Here is a 22,022-nt window from a genome sequence, read left to right on the forward strand (position 1 = left end):
ATTTTCTGATTCAGTCTCAGGAGCTCTTTAAATCACCAGTCATTTCAAAAGACCTATCTGGTCCCAGCCTTGTGGCTGCCTACATTGTTTGCATTGTAGCAGAAATGCCCCTGGGCAGACCCCTGCCATGCAAAACAGCCTTGGCAGAGTGACTTTGAGAACACCGGGAGCTTTCTAACCACAGCATGCTCAATTCATCCACCGACCAATCCAAATCCCAGCAATTTTTTCCCATTGTCTTTCCAAGGACAATTTTTCCAGCCTTGAAGAGAACCTACCTGCATTTTGTTTGAGACCATTTTTTTTCATTGCTTTTAGAGAGAGAGGAAGACAGCAACATCAATGTGAGAGGAATATCGATTGGCTGCCTCCTGTACGCTCTGGGGCCGGTAATCAAACCTGAAACCAGGGTATGTGCCCTGACCTGGAATTGAACTTGCAACACTTTGGTCATGGGAGGACGCTCTGACCAACTGCATGACGCATGCATTTCTTAGGCAGGGAAACAGGTTGGAATCTTTTGACAACTAGGTATTTTGTCCTTAAATGGGCAGTGGTTCCTCATTAACATAACGAAGACTCAGAGTTGTGCCTTTGTTGGTATCTTATGTAAATAAGATGTTCACACCACCATTTACTGCATCTGCTTGGATCCTAAACCAGTAATGAGGTGATACACTTCACTAAAGGCTGCTTGCAAGGACCAAGGGCTGCCAGCCATGAACTGGTCCCTGAGTAGGGACAAGGAGTGCTCAGAGGAGAGTGGAGAGTGTCCAGCTCAAAAACACAAATATTTTCTAAGGGAATCTTTGGGGTTTGTTTTTAAGCTCATAGCAATGGCAGCCTAGTGTTTCTCCAGTGGTCTTCTTTTCCCCAGCGCATACCCCAGGAGCATTTCAACTGAAACTGGGTCTTTGTGATATAATATCACCCTCCAGGAAATGACAGACTTTTTTTTTGCTTCTTACTACAGTGAAAAATCTAATAGACTTTGAAACAATACCTATACATGCATGCACATGTAATATGTGAAAGTATTTGGAATTTTCTCCATTACAACTGCAAAGTTTATTTTAAAAACACAAATCAGGATGCAGGTGTTGCCCGGGCTGACACGCTATGAGGAGAAATTAGCAGAGCTTCAGCTCCTACTAAACGTGTTCCTGAGCTGGAATTTGCCAGACCTGCAATATTAACATAGAATTATGGAAATTGAAAACAAAAAGCTGGAGTCTACTGGGAATGATAGGCTCCAGATGAACTCAACTGGAAAATATGGCTAACTGCAAGTGACATCCTTTGTGCTGGAATTTTTCTATCTGAAAGCTTTAAAGAGGCTGTAATTATTTTGAGTTTTCAATTCAGTCCTTTCAGACGAAGCCTTTTATTTTCTTCATTTTGCTGTACCTTTCCTCCGAGTCAATGCGGGTGCTTGCCAAGCACTGAAGTGGTAAATTCAAACTGGTTTTATACATATATCTATTTTCAGGGAGCGGAAAGCAACACAACTTTTGCATCTTCTATGCCAAGAAAAACAAAGGAATATTTGTACATCAAAAGCTTTCTACTGTGCACAGGCTCAAAATTCCTGAGCCTGGCTAAATAAATCACCTAATGAGAAATGGCTGATTAAGGCCAATGCATAATTTCTTGGCCCGTTAGTACTTTTTCTGCATCACGAATCCAAGAAATGCAAGAACTCAGGCTTACCTTGTAGCTTTTGGGTCCCAAATCACAATGTCAGCATCTGATCCTACAGCTATTCTTCCTTTTCTTGGATAGAGATTGAAGATTTTAGCTGCATTTGTGCTGGTAACTGCCACAAATCGGTTTTCATCCATTTTACCACTGTGCTGCAAAACCATTCAAGGAAGAAAATACATTTGTTCTAATGATCAATATTTTAAAATCTGTCAATCAAAGTACAATACATGTATCTCTAAGAACCAAATAGAATAATAGCATCTAATTTCTCTTTTAAAAAGTTTTTATCCTCACGCAAGGATATGTTCATTGATTTTAGAGAGAGGGCAAGGGAGGCAGAGAGAGAGAGGGAGAAACATCAGTGCCAGAGAGAAGCATTGATCAGTTGCCTCTTTTCAAAAATACTCACTTAAAAAAAAAATGTCCACCATTTTTTCATCCTTCCCAGAATCACGGACAACAGCTAAATCAGCTAAATGTTAGCAACGGTATTTCCAATTCTCACTTAAAGTTCACCACCACCACCTACCACACTTATGATCTGGCTTATTTATTGTAGACCCAAGATTCAGACATTGGATGGGATATTATGGAGTTATGGTAAGATAGACCGTTAAATTAGGTGGCAACACTTTTTGAAAGAGAAAGAATCAGCTCAAGAGTTTCCATTTTGTGAAATTAACTTTACATGATTTGACAATCATGGGCAGTCTAGCACAAAAGATTTTAAATGGACAGACATTGGAGGGCTGTGATCCCAGTAAAATTATTATTATTTTTTTGATGTTGGGAGTTTATCTCTATAGATATACATATGGTAAAAGCAACCTTAAGGTTTATTTCATTATCAAAGCATCTTTATTTAACATAAATTAAGAACTGTGTCCTGAAACTAATATTCCCATAAGTAAATCATCCTTTTTTCTTTTTCAAATATATTTTATCGATTATGCTATTACAATTGTCTCAATTCTCTCCCTATGCCCCCTTCTGTCCAGTACTGCTATTCCCTACAGCAATCCCTCCCCCGCTTAGTTCATGTCCTTGGGTCATGCATATAAGTTCTTTGGCTTCTTCTTTTCCTGTACTATTCTTAACATCCCACTGTCTATTTTGTGCCTACCTATTATGCTTCTTATTCCCTGTGCCTTTTCCTCCACCTTCTCCCCTTCCCCTCCTCACTGATAACCTTCCATGTGATCTCCATTTTCATGATTCTGTTCCTGTTCTGGTTGTTTGATTAATTTGTTTTTTTAGATTCAGTTGTTGATAGTTGTGAACCTGTTGCCATTTTAATGTTCATAGTTTTGATTTTCTTCTTTTTCTTAAACAAGTCCCTTCAACATTTCCTGTAATAAGTTTCAGAAAATAACACTGTCCCTGGCTGGTGTGGCTCAGTGGAATGAGTGCCAACTTGTAAGCTGAAAGGTTGCTGGTTTGATTCCCGGTCAAGGCACATGCCTAGGTTGTGGGCCAGGTCTCCAGGAGGGGGTATGTGAGAGGCAACCAATTCAGGGGGATCCAAACTTTCGTCATCTCTGCATCACACTGGAAGAAGAAGAGTTTCTTGGGCCACACATTAAATACATTGTGATACCTAATCACAAAAAAAACTCATAATGTTTTAAGTAAATTTATAATTTTGTGTTGGGCCGCATTCACAGCAATGCTGGGCTGCGTGTAGCCCGTGGGCCACAGATTGGACACCCCTGCCAGATAGATGTTCCTTTTGCACATCGGTGTTTCTCTCCCTCTCTTTCTTCCTCCTGTCCCCTCTCTCTAAAAATAAATAAATAAATAAACAAATGTAATCTTTACAAAAATTATTAAAAAACAAAATAAAAAGAAAATAACATTGTTTTATGTATGTTACTAAGAAATATTTAATTACTTTTAAGCCATTTACATACTTAGGAAATGCAAGAGGTTATGAAAACCTGTGGTAATGAAGATACTCATCGTGATAACACAAGTTTGAAGAGAAAGGATGGACTGTTACCAAGAAAATCTCAGAAAAAAGAAGGAGAAGAGAAGTCATCTGGGATGGTTAGAGCCAGGGTAGAAGACAAGGGGTGAAGAAGATTATTACTAGAAGACAGATATAGAGATGTTTTAAATATAAATATATATAAATAAATAAATTGTTCAAACATCCTGTAAGTAATGGAGAAAACTAAAGGGTTTGGGGGGGAAGTAGCATGAGCACTCCTCCAGTTCTGAAAGGCGACTCTGGTCCTGGGGCAGAGACTAGATTGCAGCAAGAAAGACTCAAGGTCAGGGCACCAGCTGCAGGGATGACCACAGTCATCCACAGGACAGCTGGGCCTCTGGTAGAGTGGCAGACGTGGACATGGAAATGAGGAGGCATTTCGGAAATAAAATTGATGAGAGCTGGTAAGTGATTAGAGTTAGAATTACGTGGTATGTGTAGGGGATTCTGAGGGATGAGACGATTGATGTGTCGCTTGATGTGTCACCTAAGGGGGGTGCTAGGAGATAGGTGTGAACAGCACGGTAACGGGGACCCTCCGGTCTAATGGGCAGACCTCTCCTGCTAACCTTTACAACTGCTCAGGTCAACCAGCCAGACCGGTTAATGTATGAACGTTTAGCTACTTGATTCTTTTCCATCCTCACGGAGGAATTTTTAAATTATGAGACTTTTAAAAATCTTTTTCTAGACTTTAAATTTTTACTTATGTGCCTTCATACAACTATTTTAAAAATAGGACATCCAAGGGTTCTTAAAAAGGACATCTACAAAGATTTCATGAAAAATTGCTTCATGTATTCTTAAACAGAATAAAATTCCTTCATGTATTCTTAATCATTCCAAGACTTTATATCGATGACACACGAGAGTCTGGGACTCAAGAACATGAGAAACCAAAGGCTTCAAGAATCTACATTGACACCCAGTCTGCAGTTGCCTCCTAACGTGTGCAGCACAGTGCAATGCGTCCTCTAAGCCAAACCATGCAGAAAAGACAATTACGTCTTATCATTGTCCTGGGGCATGGGGCGGCGGTGACGATGGTGTGAAGTCCCAGTCTCCACCACAGGAAAAGCCACCGAAAAGCTTCTCTATGAAGGTTTAAGGCACACTCGTCCTAAAACAGACCAGATCCGGGCCAAAGAGGTAGGCAGAGCAGGCTGGATCTTGTGGAACTCACCACGCCTTTTTCCCATATCACTGACATCCGGTCTTCGACCCCATTCACCCCATTAGGAATCTTAGTAAAATCGTCTTTCCCAAGGGCTTTCTGGCAGGTGTTGAAGGTGCAGTGGTCCGTCCCCGTGGTGGTCAGATCACCACTGTGAGAGAAAAACACACAGAGTGACGGCAGTGAGCAGACAGAGCAGGTCAGGAGGAAACTCCCATAACCCACCCTACTCTCCTGACTCCCTTCTCAGCTGAGGGGAGGAAGCTGCAGTGGAAGAGGAGTAGCTTTCTCAAGGACACATTTCACCCACCCCCATCCCTCGTCTAGGAAGCACTTGTGGAGAATGCTCTTACAAGAAGCGTGATGGTACATTCTAGGCTCACTTTCATTACTTACGGGTTCTGTGATTACTAGCTTGTCCGATGTTCAATTTCTCATGTAGAAATTGATCATTATATGTACTTGATAACAATTATGCCAGGGTCACTGGCAGTAATTCAAGTGAAAATTCCTTGTGAGGGGAGCACCGTGCAGAGGCGCGCCGTGGTGATCCGCGTGAGCAGAGGCAAGGCCTCCCGGGCAGCCCCTGGCCACCTGGGAACCCTGAGGTGAGCAGAGACCTGATGCTGGCCGAGGATGTGGACATCACTGGCGACAGGAATCCTGCTCTGACTTCTGAATAATCTTGAGGATGTAGGAGTGTGAAGGAAGGAGGAAGGAAGCTGAAGGAAAGGGCAAGTGAACTCTTGTATATAGTCTGTTGTGAAAAACTCTTTGTTAACTTAGATCTGGGAATCTGGGAAAGGGGAGTGATAGGATGTCCATGAATGGTGTAATTCTAAAGAAAAAAAAACTGATCATAATATCCTAGGCAGTAATGTCTTTGAAAATAGTTTGGATGGCCTTTTGTGCGGATATATTACTTAAGGGTAGGATTTTGCCTTTCCTGCAGTGACTCTGCCCTCTATTATAATGTAGGATACCTGGACAACAGGTGCCTATGACCCCCAGGTTATATCAGCACAGAAAAAAATTCAAGGACATTCTAAACGATAAAAATAAAGCGTAACGAAGAGATCTGACTCTAGGCAACAAGAGATAGAAAAGATTAGGGGGAAAAAAAACCAGGGGAAAGTAAAGTTTCAATACAAAGAATCTGATTTCTCAGCTCCAGGAGAGATTTTTGACAATATGTTATAAGATAATTAAGCCAGTGCTTTTAGGTCTCCACATGCAGGACAGTGCCCAGAGCCTGTCGGGGCAAGAAGAACAGAATACTGGGAAGTCAAGATCTCCTACACTCAGACCTGAGCCTCAGAAGGCACCTTATTTTGGCAAAACACTTCACGATCATTTGCTAAATGATTACTTAGCCAAGAGATTCATGAGGTAGTCAGGCGTCGAAGGGTCCGGTCTCAGGGGCGGTCCCATGACGTGGTGGGCCGCATGGCGCCAGTCTCTGCTCCAGTAGTGCGTGCCGTCGGTGCCCAGACTCGCAGCGATGGGCTCTCCGTAGACCACCTCCCCTGGGAAGTTCAGAGGAAGTGCTCAGCGCCTTAGTTTGCTCTTAACGTGTACAACCATTTGACACACACATAAATATTGGTCTTTCCTGTCTTTGTAAAGGACAATATGAATCCTAAACCTTTTGTGAGTAGGATTTGAAAACAAAAAAGTACCTTTTTACTATGTTCCAAAGTGCCTTGCGTGTTAGGGTAGATGACTGTCCCCACGCACTGAGACCAGACTTGGCCCCATGGTTTACTTTGGCCGATTAAACAGGAGTGGAAGTGACGCAGGCTGCTTCCAAGCAGGGGTTGTGAGAACCACAGTAAGTTCTTTCATCCCCATTTCCCCCCTGTCCTGAGACCGGCTGAGGCTGCCCCTTCAGCTGTGTCTCAGACTGAAGAGAATATGGAGTGGAGGCGGAGCCAACCCCTGATGGGCGCGAGCGCGAACGAGAAACGAGTCTCTGTAGTCGTCAGCCAAGGCCGTTGCAGGGTCATTTGTTACTGCAGTGTAACCTGGCAAAAGCTGGCTGACACATGTGCCAGTTGAATGGAATTTTCTCAAAACCCTACCTGGGCAATGCTATTATGACCTCCATTAAAAGGTGAGGGAAGAGCTTGTGGGGTTAAATCACTTCTCTACAGTTACATCACATGCACGCGATATAGACCCAGGGGAGGAGGTAGGATTTAAGACCAGGCAACTGGACTCCAGTGGCCCTAACTTCTGTGCTGTACTGTCCTGATGACAATCATCCCATGGTCATGTGGAGTTCAACCTCAGCATCTCTGTTGCAAGTAGATCATCTTTTCCCACCCTTCAGAAAAAGAAAAAACTTCCTCTAAAGACATGCACGTAAAAGAACACTCAGATAAAATTGTAGCCAGAAATGCATATTTAAAAAATCATGCAAATGAGGCCATCAAAAACACACACAATGTTAGAAAAGTTAATAGTGCAAGTGAATTTGAATTTAAAATCAGAATCCCATCTCTGATTAGCATTTGTCAGAATAACAGATTCCCTGGCATCCACCCGATCACAGCCAAGCAATCATAAAGGGGAGTGCACAGCAAAGGGAGGCTGGCGTACCAAATTAGTTCACTCCAGTTAATCAGATGCCAGATTTTAGTTAAAATCCTGATATATAACTGTAATTCACTGATTTCCACAGGGAGTACTGACAGTGGATGGCCACCAGCTGCCCGAGTCATCTTAAATTGGAATGGAGCACCCTATTATCTCCCAGATCATTTCTCTCTCAGACCAGCCACTGTCCTCAGGCCTGCCTAGGAATTTGAAAAACCAGGAAAGCAAGGCCTGTTGAAGCCTAACAAACGTTGCTTCTTAAGTAGCCAAGTATCAGACCGTGCTCAATCAAAGTCACCCCCAGGGACTCAGCCACTGCTAAGATCCTTCGCTTTCATGACACACGCCCATGAGGCCCATGCCACCCCTCTCCTGCTTGTTCCTGTCCTAGTCTCCGAAAAGGGGAAATATTGTAACTACCTCTTTCTGGTGTGTGGAACAAGAAGTCGTTCTGCATATAAACTATGAGGTAATGCGTTAATTATTGGAGAGATACCAGGATGGACACTATTTTATTCTCAGGCATGAATACATCTTTCTATTCCAAGGAACCTCTCAGAGACGCTCTGACAAGGAGAAACTCAGAGACTTGATCAGCAGTCACTTTGCAAGCTGCCGGCTCAGGAGTTTCCACGGTGCTTCATCATCGAGGAAAGGTCCTTATCGCACGTTCTATTCCATCACTTGGCACATCAAGGTGATAGGGGAATACTGTTCCAAAAGTTCTACCATTTTAATAGCATTCAGGAAAAATGAAAAGTGTCAGCATCTACCAGGACCCTGCCAGGACTTTTGTGAAGCCAGATAACAGGCAATTTCATCAGAAGGGCTTAGCTTCTTTAAAATGGGACAGGCAGTCTTTGGTATGTACCACAAGCTCTTCGTTAGCTGGGCTATTTTTAACGGTCTCTCCATTAAGCATCTGTAAATATCAAAAAATTGAAAAATGAAAGAGTAAAAATTCTTAATGGCTCTTCTCCTTTTCCACAATGGTTCTAAGATACTTTCAAAGGAATAAACAGCCTGCGAGAGGTATAAAGGAGAAAGAAAAAAAGGGCTTGAATAATCTATAAATTAGAGACTCAAACTAGACAAGTCTACATAATTGTGGGTTCTGTTAGATTTGGGCTGAAAACAATGTCATAATAAAGATAGCTAATATACATATAGTACCCTATAGTTTACAAATATAGTTTGAAGGTCATATATCTCATTTGACCTTCATGGCAACCCTCATGCTGCTTTGACAATGAACCGACACTCAGTGAGACTAAAGTGCCCAAGACACTGGGGTAGTAAGTGGCATGCCAGTATTAGAACCCTAGTGTTCTGCTAGCATATCCTGTGTATGCTCTATGTTACTAGGAAAAATCTTACTTTTCATTTCTTGGGAGGGGGCATTTTTTTAAAGATTGTATTTATTTACTTTTAGAGAGAAGGGAAGGGAGAAGGGGAGGAGGGAAACAGCAGTGTGTGAGAGATACATCGATCGGTTGCCTCTCGTTCGTATGCCTCCAAACGGGCACCTGGCCTGCAACCCAGGCATGTGCCCTGCCTGGGAATCAAACTGGCGACCTCTTGGTTCTCAGGCTGGTGCTCAGTCCACTGAACCACACCAGCCCAGGCAAGAGCATTTATTTTTATTTTTTCTTCTTCTTTTTTTGTTCCTTTTTAATTGAATTTATTGGGGTGACACTGGTTAATCAAACCATATATGTGTCAAGTGCACAGCTCTGTAGAACATCCTCTGCACACTGCATGGTGCACTCACTGCTCAAAGTCAAGTCTCCTTCCGCCACCACTGTCCCCCCTTTGCCGTCTTCCACCTCCCTTCACCCTCACCCTCCTCCCCTCCGGCAATCACCACACTGTTGTTTTCCGTGTCTGTCCTTTGTTTGTTTGTTTGACTTAATCCCTTCACCTCCTCGGAGCTCTGAACGGAGCTCCCAATAATCCTCCCCTCTGACAGCTGTCCGTTTGTTCTATGTACTCCTGTTTCTATTTTGTTTGGTAGTTTATGTTGTTCATTTGATTCCATACATGAGTGGAATCTCATGCCATTTGTCGATCTCTGACTCACTTATTTCACTTAGCATAGTACTCTCCAGGTCCATCCATGCTGTCGCAGAAGGTAAGATTTCCTTCTTTTTTATGGCTGAATAGTATTCCATTGTGTAAATGCGACACAGCCTTTTTATCCACTCCTGCACTGTTGGGCACCTGGGCTGCTTCCAAATCTTGGCTATTGTAAGTAATGCTGTAAGAGCAGGTATTTTTAAACGTTTAAGTCAACCATAAGCTATACGTGGATGTGGGTGAGCAATTTTCTGATTTCACTTACTGGTTTCATTTACTGCTCTTAGCAGGTTGGTGATGGAACATGCTCTATCTGTCCTCGTCTAGTAAGTACCTCTTGATTACATTCCAGACCAGATGGTTTCACAACTCTCGGGAGATAGGACATCTTCACCATTAATCTCCCACTATCTCAGCAAGTTTCGCATTATGTTATATCCTGTCTACCCCTACATGTTCTCTCCTTCTTCCTCCACCCTTCGGCTCAAAACCAAAACCAAAACCAAAACAACAAAAACCTCTACACTTACGATGCAATCTCCCACTTACAGGAATTTCGCCCCGTGGGACATTCTAAAGATTTTCAAATAATGAAACATGTCAAAACAATCTGAACTCCCTCCTGACCAGACAACCCATTAATTAGATGAACGTGATAGAGCGGATGTTCGCACCTTGTCTGAATCTGGGAGCAGCACTGAATTAAGTCCTGAGAGCCGCCAGAGAAGGTCAGAGAGCCAGAGAAGCTGGCGAGGGTGCCAGGAGCAGAAGCACTGCCTCCCACAGGGAAAGCCAAACACATTTATTTGTCCTAGCTCGAAGGGTTTGTTTTGATTTAAAATAGTACATTTACAAAGGAGGACAATCATTGAGAAGATACATTGAAAATACACAGGAGCAACGTAATCGAGTAGATCACACCAGTTCAAGTTCAAAGCCTGATTTTGCTCATTTTCCGTTGGTGACCTTGTGCCAGATGAGTCCTCACTCTTAGTCTCACTTTTTCTCATCTATGAAATGGGATCACAATGTCCCTCTAGTGTGGCAATTTTGGGAGGATCAAGTAAATTAATGTATTTGAAGGTACCTAGCATCTTCCTGGAACCCAGGAGTTACTTCACAATTTGGACTGAATTGTGTCCCTTGCCAAAATTCCAGCGTTAAAGCTCGAACCCCCCATGTCTCAGAATGTGACTTTATTTGGAGACAGGGTTCTTGACAGAATCTTTATGTTACGATGAGGTCATTAGTATGAGTTTACTCCAATAGCCAGTCAGGGGTCCTTATGCAAAGAGGAAATTCGGACACAGACACACACAGGGGATGACTCTGTGGAGCACAGGGAGAAGACGGTCATCGAGAAACAGGACCGAGGTCTGGAATGTGTTCTTCCCTCACTGTCCTCGGAGAGAACCAACCCCACTAGCATTTTGATCTCGGGCTTCTAGAGCCAGAATTGTGAGAAAACACATTTCTGTAGTTTAAACCACCCAGCGCATGACTACAAGCAGCCCCAGCAAACTGATAGTATCAAAAATTATGTCACTACTTACACATTTGCGGTTTAGGATTTTGGAGGTAGCTGCCCAAACATCTAAAGATAGATATGGTTAAAAAGCACCCATTTCAAGACTGAGCTGAGGGAGACAGCGGATGTTTACCTTCCATTTAATGTGTCCTTGATCATGTCTGTCCCTATCGTGTGCTTTTCTTTTAATAATGGTTTGAAAAATAACAAAATGATGATAGTGCTGTAGATAAAAATTGTAAATATGAGGCCCCAAAACAAAACTGGTTAAGTATAAACTTGATATTCGTATTTCCCAACTTCATAAACTGATTTCTTCTTTAACAAAGTACAGAGTCACCAGATATGTGGGCTTTGGAGTCATGTGAACTTGAGCTTGAATTCCAGATTTAGCACTTACTAGTGAAGTGATCTTGGGCTTAATTTACCGAACTTTCCAAAGTCTCAATTTCATAAGTCACAAACATGATAAAATTTAGTTTGAAGCATTGCTATGACAATTGAAAAATGATAAGGTATACTCAAATACATTGCTGGGATAATAAAACCCAAAATGAGACAAGCTATTAAAATATGCGCCAGGCACAGATGAAGCACTCAACGATCAATGTGGGTTGTTACAATCATTGACCCTCACGTTACTGCCTTTTGAGTGCGTAGCTGGCAATTCAGCAATAAAATCAAACAATAGCCTTGTATTTCCAGACAACTACAATAGAGACAATTAATAATTGGATATCTTTCACGCCTGCTGGAACAGTGGTTCTGAAGCTGTAACATGCATCTGAATCACCTGCACTCTAGCATATTCTGATTCAGTGGCTCCAGGATGGGGCCTGAGGCTGTGCATTTCCAATGAGCTCCCAGGGGATGTTGGTGCTGCCTTCTAGGGACCACCCTTTGAGTGGCAAAGCCCTGGGTGATAGAAGGGCCTGGCAAAGGTATTTACAGATAGGAAATATTCATATTATAAACCTGTTTCGTATTTAAACAAGATAACGATGAACAGATTTCTACTGCTTCTTAGTGTTCAGAAATGATGCTAGATGATAAACAAGTGCAGACAGGGTAAACGGATCTTCTGTAAAGGGTGTGGTCCAGAGCTCTCCTCACTCTGTACCCCCAGGGATCTGCCCTTGGGTTGGCTGGTGCAGTCACCACGAGAATGGTCCAGGGTTCTCCCTGTCCGGCCCTCCCCTGCTCCCTTCCGGTTCCTGTGTAATCACATGCCTTGACCACCTGCCGGGGATCACATGCCAGTCTGTGAAATCTCTCAGGTTAATTTACTCTGAGAGATCTGCTACCTCTTTGACAACTGTGCATTAGCGTATTCTCACAAGTACTATTACAATCAGTCTGACTCACCTAGGACATTTGGGGGTGACATTTTAAATATCCCATGCCTATAATCCTGTTGGAAAGGAATTTAGCAACAGCCAAAATGTACATTTCGATTTGCCCTTTGAACCTGCTGTCCTACTTTGAACCTAGGACTCCATCCTGAAGTAGAATTTCGTGGTGGGCAGAACAATGGCACCCCAAAGATGTCCCACGTCTTCATCCCCATCCCTTGGGAAGAAGTCACCTTACATGGCAAAAATGGCTTTCACAGTTGTGATTAAATGATGGACACTGAGACAAAGAAATTATCCTGGGCTCGAGGCAATCCACAGGACCTTACAGAAGAGGAGAGAGGCGGAAGGGGAGATCAGAATAAGGTGATGCTCCCCACCCACCACGGCCGGCTTTTAAGATAAAGGAAGGGGACATATCAAGAAATTGGTTCATGCCAAGAAATTTGATTCTTCTCTAGAAGCTAGAAAAAGCAAGGGAAGGGCTCCTCCCCAGAGCCTCTGGAAGGGACACAGCCCTGCTGACACCTTGGTTTTGGCTCCGTGAGACCAGACTCCTGACCTCTACAACTATCCAATAGTAAAACTGTGTCGCTTCAAGCCACTGAGTTTGCGGTGCTTTGTTAGAACGGCAGTAGAAATCTGATTCACCTTCTGCAAATATGAAACAGCGCATGCATAAGGCCATCACTGTGGTTCTATTTGTAACAGCTTAAAGTTTGGGAACAACCCAATATCCATCATCAGGGACTAGCTGAACAATTACAGTGGCACAGGCAAAATAGAATGAGGAGAGTCTCTGTAGCTAACATTAGCTGACCTTTAGGACATATTTTGAATAGGAAAAAAGCAAGATACAGAACACTATGTATAGTGTTTTACCTTTCATGTAGAAAATATAGAGAAGTAAAAATATTATACAGATATTCTACTTTTTCATCAAGAGAAACACTATAAAGATGGGCTTGAGACAAATTAATAAAACTATTACTTCTCCGAGAATACATATTTAGTATATAATTTTGACTTTTGGACCACGTAAATGTTTTACATATTAAAAAATAAAATTAAACTTTAAAATAATTTAAAACTAAATGAAATTGCTCATATTTGCGTTTCTGCCTGTGGTATGTATTCTGAAACCTTCCCTAGACTTTTACTTCACTCCTAATGGAATTCTCCCCAAAGCAAATTTAATACCCGAGATCAAGAAACTGTTTCCTGACAGAACTGTCAAAATCGTTACTTGCTGGTGGGCAACGATTGACCATTTCTGCTGAATTTACTGTTTCTTAAATCATTTTCTGACACTATAGACCTGTCTGACAAGTTGTAATGGTACAAGACTGAACAAAGCAAGTGATTATAGAGCGGCCCATTTCAGAGGGTTGGCAACAGTGCCATCTGGTGGCTAAAACCTAATGCCGTAACTTGAGAACTGCAGAATTTTCTTTTTGAAGTGTTCCACTCTTTTCACTGAAATTACATTATATGTGTAGTGGAGGTGGGGGTTGCAGCCAGAAATGGTTGGTAGCAAGACCTTAGTAACTCTTGTGTGAAACCGGGTTTACTCTTAACACAAGATATTGTTGGGCTGCAATGCGTTTGGCCAGCTTTTCCCCTAGGGAGCACGCCCCCGCCTTTCCCTGCCCCTCCCCTCTCCCCCTCCCCACCTGACCTTACCCTTGGGTTCTCTCTCCTAAACTCCAAGGGCCCTCCTTCTGTTTCTGTAACTTGTTTCCTGAGCCTACACAGCCCAGCTGGCTCACTTCTATCACCTCTGTAACTCTCTAAATACATTTTCTCTTATAATTAGGTAAAAATTAAAAAAAGGATGCATTCATTTAAAGCAAAATCCTTATTGAAACTTCATACAACAAAAGCCAATTTTGAAAAGTGTATTTTCATGTCAATTATAGACATACTAAATCGATTTTCATGGTTTTTATAATTTATATTATAAAAATGCAGTCCGTTTCAGTTTAAACAAACAGCCAGGATGATTTATGAGATGGTATCTGATTATTCGGGTTTCTAAAAGGGAGGTGATAGAAACTACTAGCACATCCCAGGAGGGTCTAAAGTCATCGAATAATAAGTACTTTAATTGGTTTTCATCCTTCCTTAACCAGTACAAATTAATGAAAATTAATGAAAATGATGAAATTTTCATTCATTGAATGAAAATTATTTCTGTACCCAATTCATATGAATGAAAGGAAATGAAATTATTTCTGTACCCAATTTGTATCAAAAATCAATTTTCTCTTTCCTTTATCATGACTATTTACATATTAAATTGAACTAAAGAACCGAGGCAATTAAGCAATTTGGGGTAAAAATACCTTTGGTTTTAAAGTTGTAACATAACTGTCATAAAAATACCATTTGGATAATTGCTTCAATTGTACCAACACCCAAGTTATTATGAGACAAATCAATGCATTTCAAAAAATTTTTGAAAATTTCAAAACCTACTACATACTCTGCACCACTCTGACCTGGGTGCTGGGAGGGATCGTGGAGATGCCTAAGGACAGAGAAGCTTCTTTAAAGTTAACTGGAGCGTTTGCCTTTGTTCATCGGGCTAGTAAATGGGTCACTAGTGGTATTCGGGTGGGGTTTGTGGCTCAAGGAAATGGCTTGCCATTCCAAGGACAATGAAAACGTAACCTGAAGGAAGAGAGGCAGGCATGAAGGTGAGTACGAAGGAGAATGGAAATAGACATGTGTGAGGGTGAAAGAGAGAAAAGGGAGGATGGTCAGGGAGGAAGATCAGTCGTGGAAATTCACGTGCAAGTGTCTCCATAACAAAAGAGAGACTGCAGGTGTTTTACCTTCCTCTCTAGCTAACGCAGAGTTACAAGTGAGGTTGTGGATCAGGAATTACCATCTCTCCTCGCATCTGCTATCACCTTGGCCGCAGACTTGCTCATCACATGCACGACGTACAGAGGGCAGTTGGCGGCGCTGGCGATAGTGATGGCTCTCATCGTGGCCTCGGCCTCCACTGCTTCTGGGCGGCACAGCTCGTGTCCCTCGGGGCCTGTTATGCCCAACGCCAACATCTTCTTTGCTCCCTAAGAAGGCAGCAGGAAAACACACGTGTGCAAGGAAGGCTTACTAATGACAAATGGCATGATCATACTGTAAAAGAAATACCCGGACCAACTTTCAGATCTATTAGGTCTAGGTGTGTGTGTCTGTATTTGGTAAAAATAAATTCAATTCTCTGACAGTGTGTGTTAATTTTTCAAATGCATATTTCACAATTAAATTATTTTGATTGAAAAGGTGAAAAAGATAAGAGGTTAGTTCTAAGCATTCTTTGAAAAGCAGTGTTTATATTTAAGACTTCTTATGGTCCAAAACAAAACAAAAGACAAATACTCGAATCCCCAATATTAGATATTTGTTGAAATGATTCATGGTATTGCATCATGTAGTTAATTCTACTTGTTACTGAATTAGTCTTCTCGGCCCTCCCCTCCCACCCACTGAGTGGTTTTGGACCAGTATTTCCGCTCTCCAGTCAGTTCCCTCTTCCCTACAAAAAAAGGAAGGAAGTCAAGACCACGAGGGGGCAAAGGGCGTGCCCTGTGTCACACAGCTGGGAAGTGGGAGAGTCAAGTGTAAACCCTGGTCTGTCTGAGTTCACAACTCACACTCTCCTCCCTTTATCCTCCACTGCCACCTGGCCATGGGCCTCCATCTCACTGACTTTAATGGGAACTGAGCCTGGGGAGAGAAAAAATCAGCTCATCTAAAGGGGTAGAGACAGCTCTGTAAATCTTGCAGACAGTGCCCCCTTGCGGAACTCACATGAGAAACAAATATCATCTAGAGTCCTCCAGAGCAGTCTTTAATACCCAGTTTCTGAAAAGAGTGAAACTTGAAACAACTACCTAATACACTGTGTAAATCCTGAAGTCAAGCTGATGTCCACACTTCGGCATTATGAAGCAGCAGCCTGTGCTGTGTTACCCACCCTCCCCCCCTCCAAAAGTGCTGGGCTACCCAAAGAAATATATTTGTATTTTCTAATAAAACATGTTTGGTTTCTAAAATAATAGCTGGTTTGAAAAGGGAAAATCCATATTCAAATGCATATACCACTTGAGTAAAACTCAGCGCAGAGACTCGGCAAACAAAATTGTTTCCCAACCTCAAAAAATTAGTTTCTTTCACTGCATTGCCTGAAGTCTACCTGCTTAGGGCGAATCATGGTCGCCTTAGAAAACTACGGTGATTCCTGTCCCTGGAGACTGGAGCTTACGAAGGCAATTTTACCTCTGCGATCAGGTCTCCGTTTTCCGCGTGCACCTGGGCGATCGCTCCGATCTCCTTGCACCGGGAGAAGGCCGCGTGCAGCTCTGCGTCCCGCACCATGTACACATCTTTGTAGGCCATGAACATCTTGAAGGAGTTCACACCCTTTTCTTCGGTGAGCACTTTCATTTCTTCTTTGACCTAAAAGGAAACAACAGCAGGAAAATGTCACTGTTTCATTGCAAAGATAATTTCAATATTTTTCGAGATGTTGCATTTGGAGGAGAATGAAGTAAACTAAGTACAGCTTAGCTCTGGATAAAAAGCAGTTAAGGCCTTGATCTTTCCTCCTCGTTAGACCCCATTTCATCGGCTGCTATGAGACTTTGAAATCATGGAAGAGTTCATAGTTTTTTCCCCAAAGGACTTCATTTCTATACTTGGATATAAATTCTCAGCATTTGTCTCCCAATATGAGGAAATTATTTTATAAAATGAAGAGAAAGCCACGAGGCAGCAACAGAAACAATAGTGTCCCTAGAAGGAATCAAAACCAACATGAGATGAGGGGTTTGGGCTCAAATCAGAAACCCACTGGATGAGTTAGTTCTCAGAGAGGGAGTAAAGGGTGTAGATCTGCCCATCGGTAGCTCCTAGAAGCTGGCAGATTCCGGACCAGGGCGGAGCCAAAGAAGGCTGAAGATGCCCAGCAAACCACCAGAGGCTGCGGGGAGGCATGGAACAGATGCTTCCTCACAGCCCCCAGAAGGAACCAACCCTGCCAGCACCTTGACTTTGGCCTTCTAGTCTCCAGAACTGTGGGAACATAAATTGCTGTTGTTTAAGCCCCTGGTGTGTGGAACTTCGTTACAGCAGCCCCAGGAAACCAGTACACGTACTGAACAAAGTCTGTATTTTAACAGTATTCACCAGGTAACCATTTCCAGATTGAGGTGTAAGAAGCACTGGCAAGGGCAAACATCATCACTTTTGCTTCAATAGAATAAGAGGGGAGGGAGGGGAGGGTGGAAACGAGGAAGGCAGGAAGACCCTAAAATCACGGAAGAGATTGGGTGCATCACTCAGAATGGCATTTTTGGAGAAAAACTAACTCTAACTGTGGACTATGAGCCTTGCTATTATATTTGCTGACCTATCTGTTAAAGATTGATGACTCGTTTCATATTAACTTGGTGTCTAACGCCTCCCAAATTTTAGGGGAGGTGGAGGCAAAAGTGACCTGGGAACGTCAAATAAAGTCACCTTTGTGCACGCTTCCTGGTAAGGAGATTTCTGATTTAAGTCCAATGTGGAAAAAAACACGTTGATTTAAATCACAAGTGAAAATGTATTCTAAAGTACACATGCAAATGTATACGGGGAGAAATGGACACATGTTAGCATCTCTCAAAACTATCTTCCTTATCTCAACCGTAGTATCGTTTCTGCAGCAGCATCAGTAACTAGCAGACTCGGAAGGCTGCTTTAAGCTGCTTCATGAAAGGATCTGAGCAGGCAGTGAGATTAGTGGCGCCACAGCCCAAGCGCCAGGTCAGGAGACAGCTGGGAGGAGACCTTGAAAACCTTCCCGGTCTTTCCTGTTCTCTGTCAAGTGCACGGGAGGGTGGGTGGCAAGGGCCGAGAGTGGGGAATGGAGGCATCTAAGTGGGAATCTCCTTGGCTTTTCTCCCAAAATTCCACATTTCTAATTAAAGTTCTAGTCTGTGGAAAAACACCATTTACAAGAGCTGGAAAAGTTGGAGTTGAAAGGGAGATCCGAACTTTAAAAACATTACACGTCATGAATTAAATATTAGGGAAGTCTATTGTGAATTATTAGGAAGCATTTTTGCTATCATCTGTCTATGATTTTTTAAAAATTTTAGTTTTAAAAATTGACAATACTTTCCAGGAATCAACATTCAGAAAGCACAAAAGAGCATGCAGTAGAGTCTTCCCCCCTGTTCTGACCTCCAGCCGCCCACCAGTGTCTTGTAGTGTGAAATCTCTGGATCGTGTACAGAGCAAGGACCGGGGAACTAAATGGAAGAAACTAGCGCGCGCGGAGGGTTACCTGGTCACTCCACCAGGTCACCGCCACGTGAAGGCTGTAGTCGCAGCACACCTTGGGGTCCGCCCAGCTGCGCCAGGTCTCGAAGGCCTCGACGAGGGAGCCGCCTTTCGGAGGAATGGCGAAATCGATGATCGTGGTGGTGCCCCCCGCCAGGGCGGCCTGGAAGCACACGAGGGTGTCAGCAGGTGAGACGTCAGTTATCTGTTTACGTCATGTATCTTCCTGAGGGACGTGCATTTGCCAGCACTTGGGCACACTTGGTAGGCCCGGGAAACTGCCTTTAAAAGTTCCAGAGGGGCATACGTGGACTTCCCATAAACTAAAGTTTGAAGCCCTACAACTAAGGACATGAAGAACAGTCACATGGAGACTGGTAGGAGGGGTGGAGGCTTGGAGTGGGCTGGGTCCACACCCCGTGTGGCATGTGGATAAAAATCAGGAGAGATACCTCGGCTGCGGAGGTCCCCTCTGAGGAGTGAGGGGACCCCCAGCTCAGAGTTCCAGTGCCAGGAAGAGGAGTCCCCGTAACTACGGGCTGTGAAAACCAGCGAGGATTGTGGCTGAGGGAGACGGGGGTGAGGGGATTCTGACCAGGACGACTGAGAGGGAGGCAGACGAGGGGAGAGCAGAGGGGAGCACGAGTTCCGAGTGGAACGTCACAGTGGGAGGAGCTCGGGCACGTGTCCCACCGGCAGACAGCAGGACACGCAGACCTGACAGCAGTCAAGGGCAGGAGAGAGCCGAGGCAGCCACCTTGGAGAGCACGCCAGGGGCCCGGGTTGGTGGGAATGACCAGGGAAAGGGCAGCGAGACGTGACAACAGGAACCACAAGAACACGGTCCGGAACACACACGGAGCGAGAAAACAAGGCAGGACCGAGTGCAGGGAAATGTGCACAGTGGCTGCTTCTGGGTGGCATGATGTCACGTTATTTCAATTTCCCTCCACTTACATTTTATTTTTAGTATTTGCTAAGTCTTCTACAACAATGCATAACTTATGGAAGGAGAAAAAATGCTTTGCAGACACACACATGTGCATGCCATGTGGATAAGTACACAGACTGTTGATGGTCTCCTTACTAGACGAACATGTGTGATGGCCAAAGGCTCATTTTTCTAAAACTGCAGCAGATGGAAATTCCTGGGGCTCCAGTGTGAACGCTCCTGAATAAGATTTATCGCGAATGCTCCACCTCCCTAATGAACTAGGAGCAGGAGTGGGAGGGGCGGGAGCAGCCAGTTGTCTTTTCTCTGTTCCCACTTGTTCCCTTCCTCCTGTCCACCCTTCCTGCCTCTCCTCGCCCTCCCAACGGGGGTGAATTTAGAGAAACTGTACTACGTGGGACAGGAGGGCCTGGGCCAGTGCGGGCGAATGCATGAAAAATGGAACCTGCCTTTTCCCAAACCACTGGGGCATTAGCCACTAGCCTAGCTACAGGGATCTGGGCAGCTACCCTGGGTCTTGGTGAACAGCCGTGGGCACAGCCTGGCCCCAGCCTCCTCCTTAACCTCTTGCTTCCTCTTCTGGTCTCTCTGGTGGCCCAGGGTCCTTTGGTTGCCCAAAGTTACCTCAAACCCCCGAATATTACTTCCAGATCTGAAACGTTCCCTTCTTTTGACTGGATCCAAAAGATCCAGACCTGCAGAGCTGTAATCCTGAGCAGAGTGGATGCTGCCCACCCCTGAAGGTGGGAAGGAGACCTGCTCCTCTTGAGGGTTACTTGCCTCTTAAAAGGGGTGCTTCTTTAAATACCCAGTTCTGGGTTAAAGCATCTTACACTCACTAGCTCATTTCATTCAGCCTTGCTACAGCCCGGAGAGGTAGGAATTGCTTTCCTATTTTACAGTTGAGGATGCTGAGGATCAGAGACATCAAATGACTCTCCAAGGTCACACAGCTGGTAAATCCTCAGTGGTAACGAGGAAGAAGATTCAACTTGGAGCCAGAGGTCTCACATTCAGGGTGCTCTGGGCGCCCACCCCATGCAGACCATCCACCCCCTTTCTCGGATCTCCCACTTGGTGTGATCTGCTTTCCAGCCTGGGGCCCCAGGCCATTAAACAAATCATTATTTGGAGAGGGGGCAGAGGTTGACAAAATCAATCAAACATTTAGGAAACCAAAGTCGTACAAAACGAACCCCATCATCAGACTCTGAAGCGCAGTTTTATTAAGCTCATGTGATGTGCATTGTAGTGACAATCACTAATGAAGCGACATTCCCCTGAAAGATTTATAAGGAAGGGCCCATACTAGTGCTTCTCTGCCTTCGCATAACTATTTCCCGTGGGGGAGTTGGCTGTGTCCAGCAAACCAGGTGGTAGGACACCACAGTCCCAGGCCACCTGAAATATTTTCAGTATGCTTTAATTGCTTTCAACATCAGATGCTTCTTGGTTCATGTCACAAAACATTCCTCCTAACGTTTGAAGAGTGAAGAGAGTTTGGAGGAGAGAGAAGCAGTAAAGGAGGACAATGTCTTTCAAATTCCTACATAAAGCCTAATTGTTTCCTTTGTCTTCACTGCTGATTGACTTCACTCCCCTTTTATTTGTAGTTAGCTAAACAAAATACATTTACCTCTTCTACCCTGGGCTCATAAATCAATTCTTTCAGTGCCTAATTACCTTGGCTGTTCTCCCTTGAAAGCCTTCCAGTTTATCTGAAAGCTTCTTTTGCTAGGAAGAGAGCATGTGCCGTCTCAGGTGCAACTGTGAGGGCGTATAAATCGAGATCAACTCTACCAACGGAGGGGTCGTAATTTCACAAAACACAAGATTGTATTTAAGAATGCATTCAGTTGTACAGCATTACTGAAAGCATCCCAAGCATTTTCCTCCTTTTTATGGTGTCACTGAATTTTCATTTCTAAGTTCATCCTGAAACAAGTGACTTTATTTCACTAAAATCAATCACAGAACTTGCTCAACCCAAGTCAAGTGCAAAGGAGTCCAACAGTACACTTGAGCTCCAGCTTTCTCAGAGGTACTGAGACTTACAAAAACAAGCTTCTCGACCCCTGATTTACATTTCAACTCCAGAAGTGCACTCAGCGTTGTAAAGACAGCGTTGTAAAGACATCTCTCCATGCTCATCTCCTGTCTCCCCAAGTTTGAAATATTAATCACGCCACCATCCATCCAGCTGTGCGAACCAGACTTAAGAGGCCCTCTTGAACTTGACCTCTTCTTTCTCTACATCCCCAAATCCAACCCATCAGCAACCCCCCCGCCCCAGGCTACAAGCTACATAC

General features: G+C 43.7%; 1 protein-coding gene across 1 annotated transcript in view; it reads right to left on the bottom strand.

Annotated features, from left to right (window-relative positions):
- DPYS (dihydropyrimidinase) overlaps positions 1 to 22,022 on the bottom strand; it is a 70,443-nt gene that overhangs the window by 36,296 nt on the left and 12,125 nt on the right. Inside the window, exons 2-7 of the mRNA XM_045860766.1 lie at positions 18,766 to 18,924; positions 16,713 to 16,892; positions 15,313 to 15,502; positions 6,238 to 6,394; positions 4,878 to 5,019; positions 1,711 to 1,853 (exon numbers count right to left, since the gene is read on the bottom strand). Coding sequence (XP_045716722.1) covers positions 1,711 to 1,853; positions 4,878 to 5,019; positions 6,238 to 6,394; positions 15,313 to 15,502; positions 16,713 to 16,892; positions 18,766 to 18,924 — 971 coding nt within the window. The remainder of the gene's footprint in view (positions 1 to 1,710; positions 1,854 to 4,877; positions 5,020 to 6,237; positions 6,395 to 15,312; positions 15,503 to 16,712; positions 16,893 to 18,765; positions 18,925 to 22,022) is intronic.

Source organism: Phyllostomus hastatus, unplaced genomic scaffold (genome assembly GCF_019186645.2).
Source record: "Phyllostomus hastatus isolate PE091 unplaced genomic scaffold, TTU_PhHast_1.1 phas_scaffold_21, whole genome shotgun sequence".
Classification (NCBI taxonomy): Eukaryota; Metazoa; Chordata; class Mammalia; order Chiroptera; family Phyllostomidae; genus Phyllostomus; species Phyllostomus hastatus.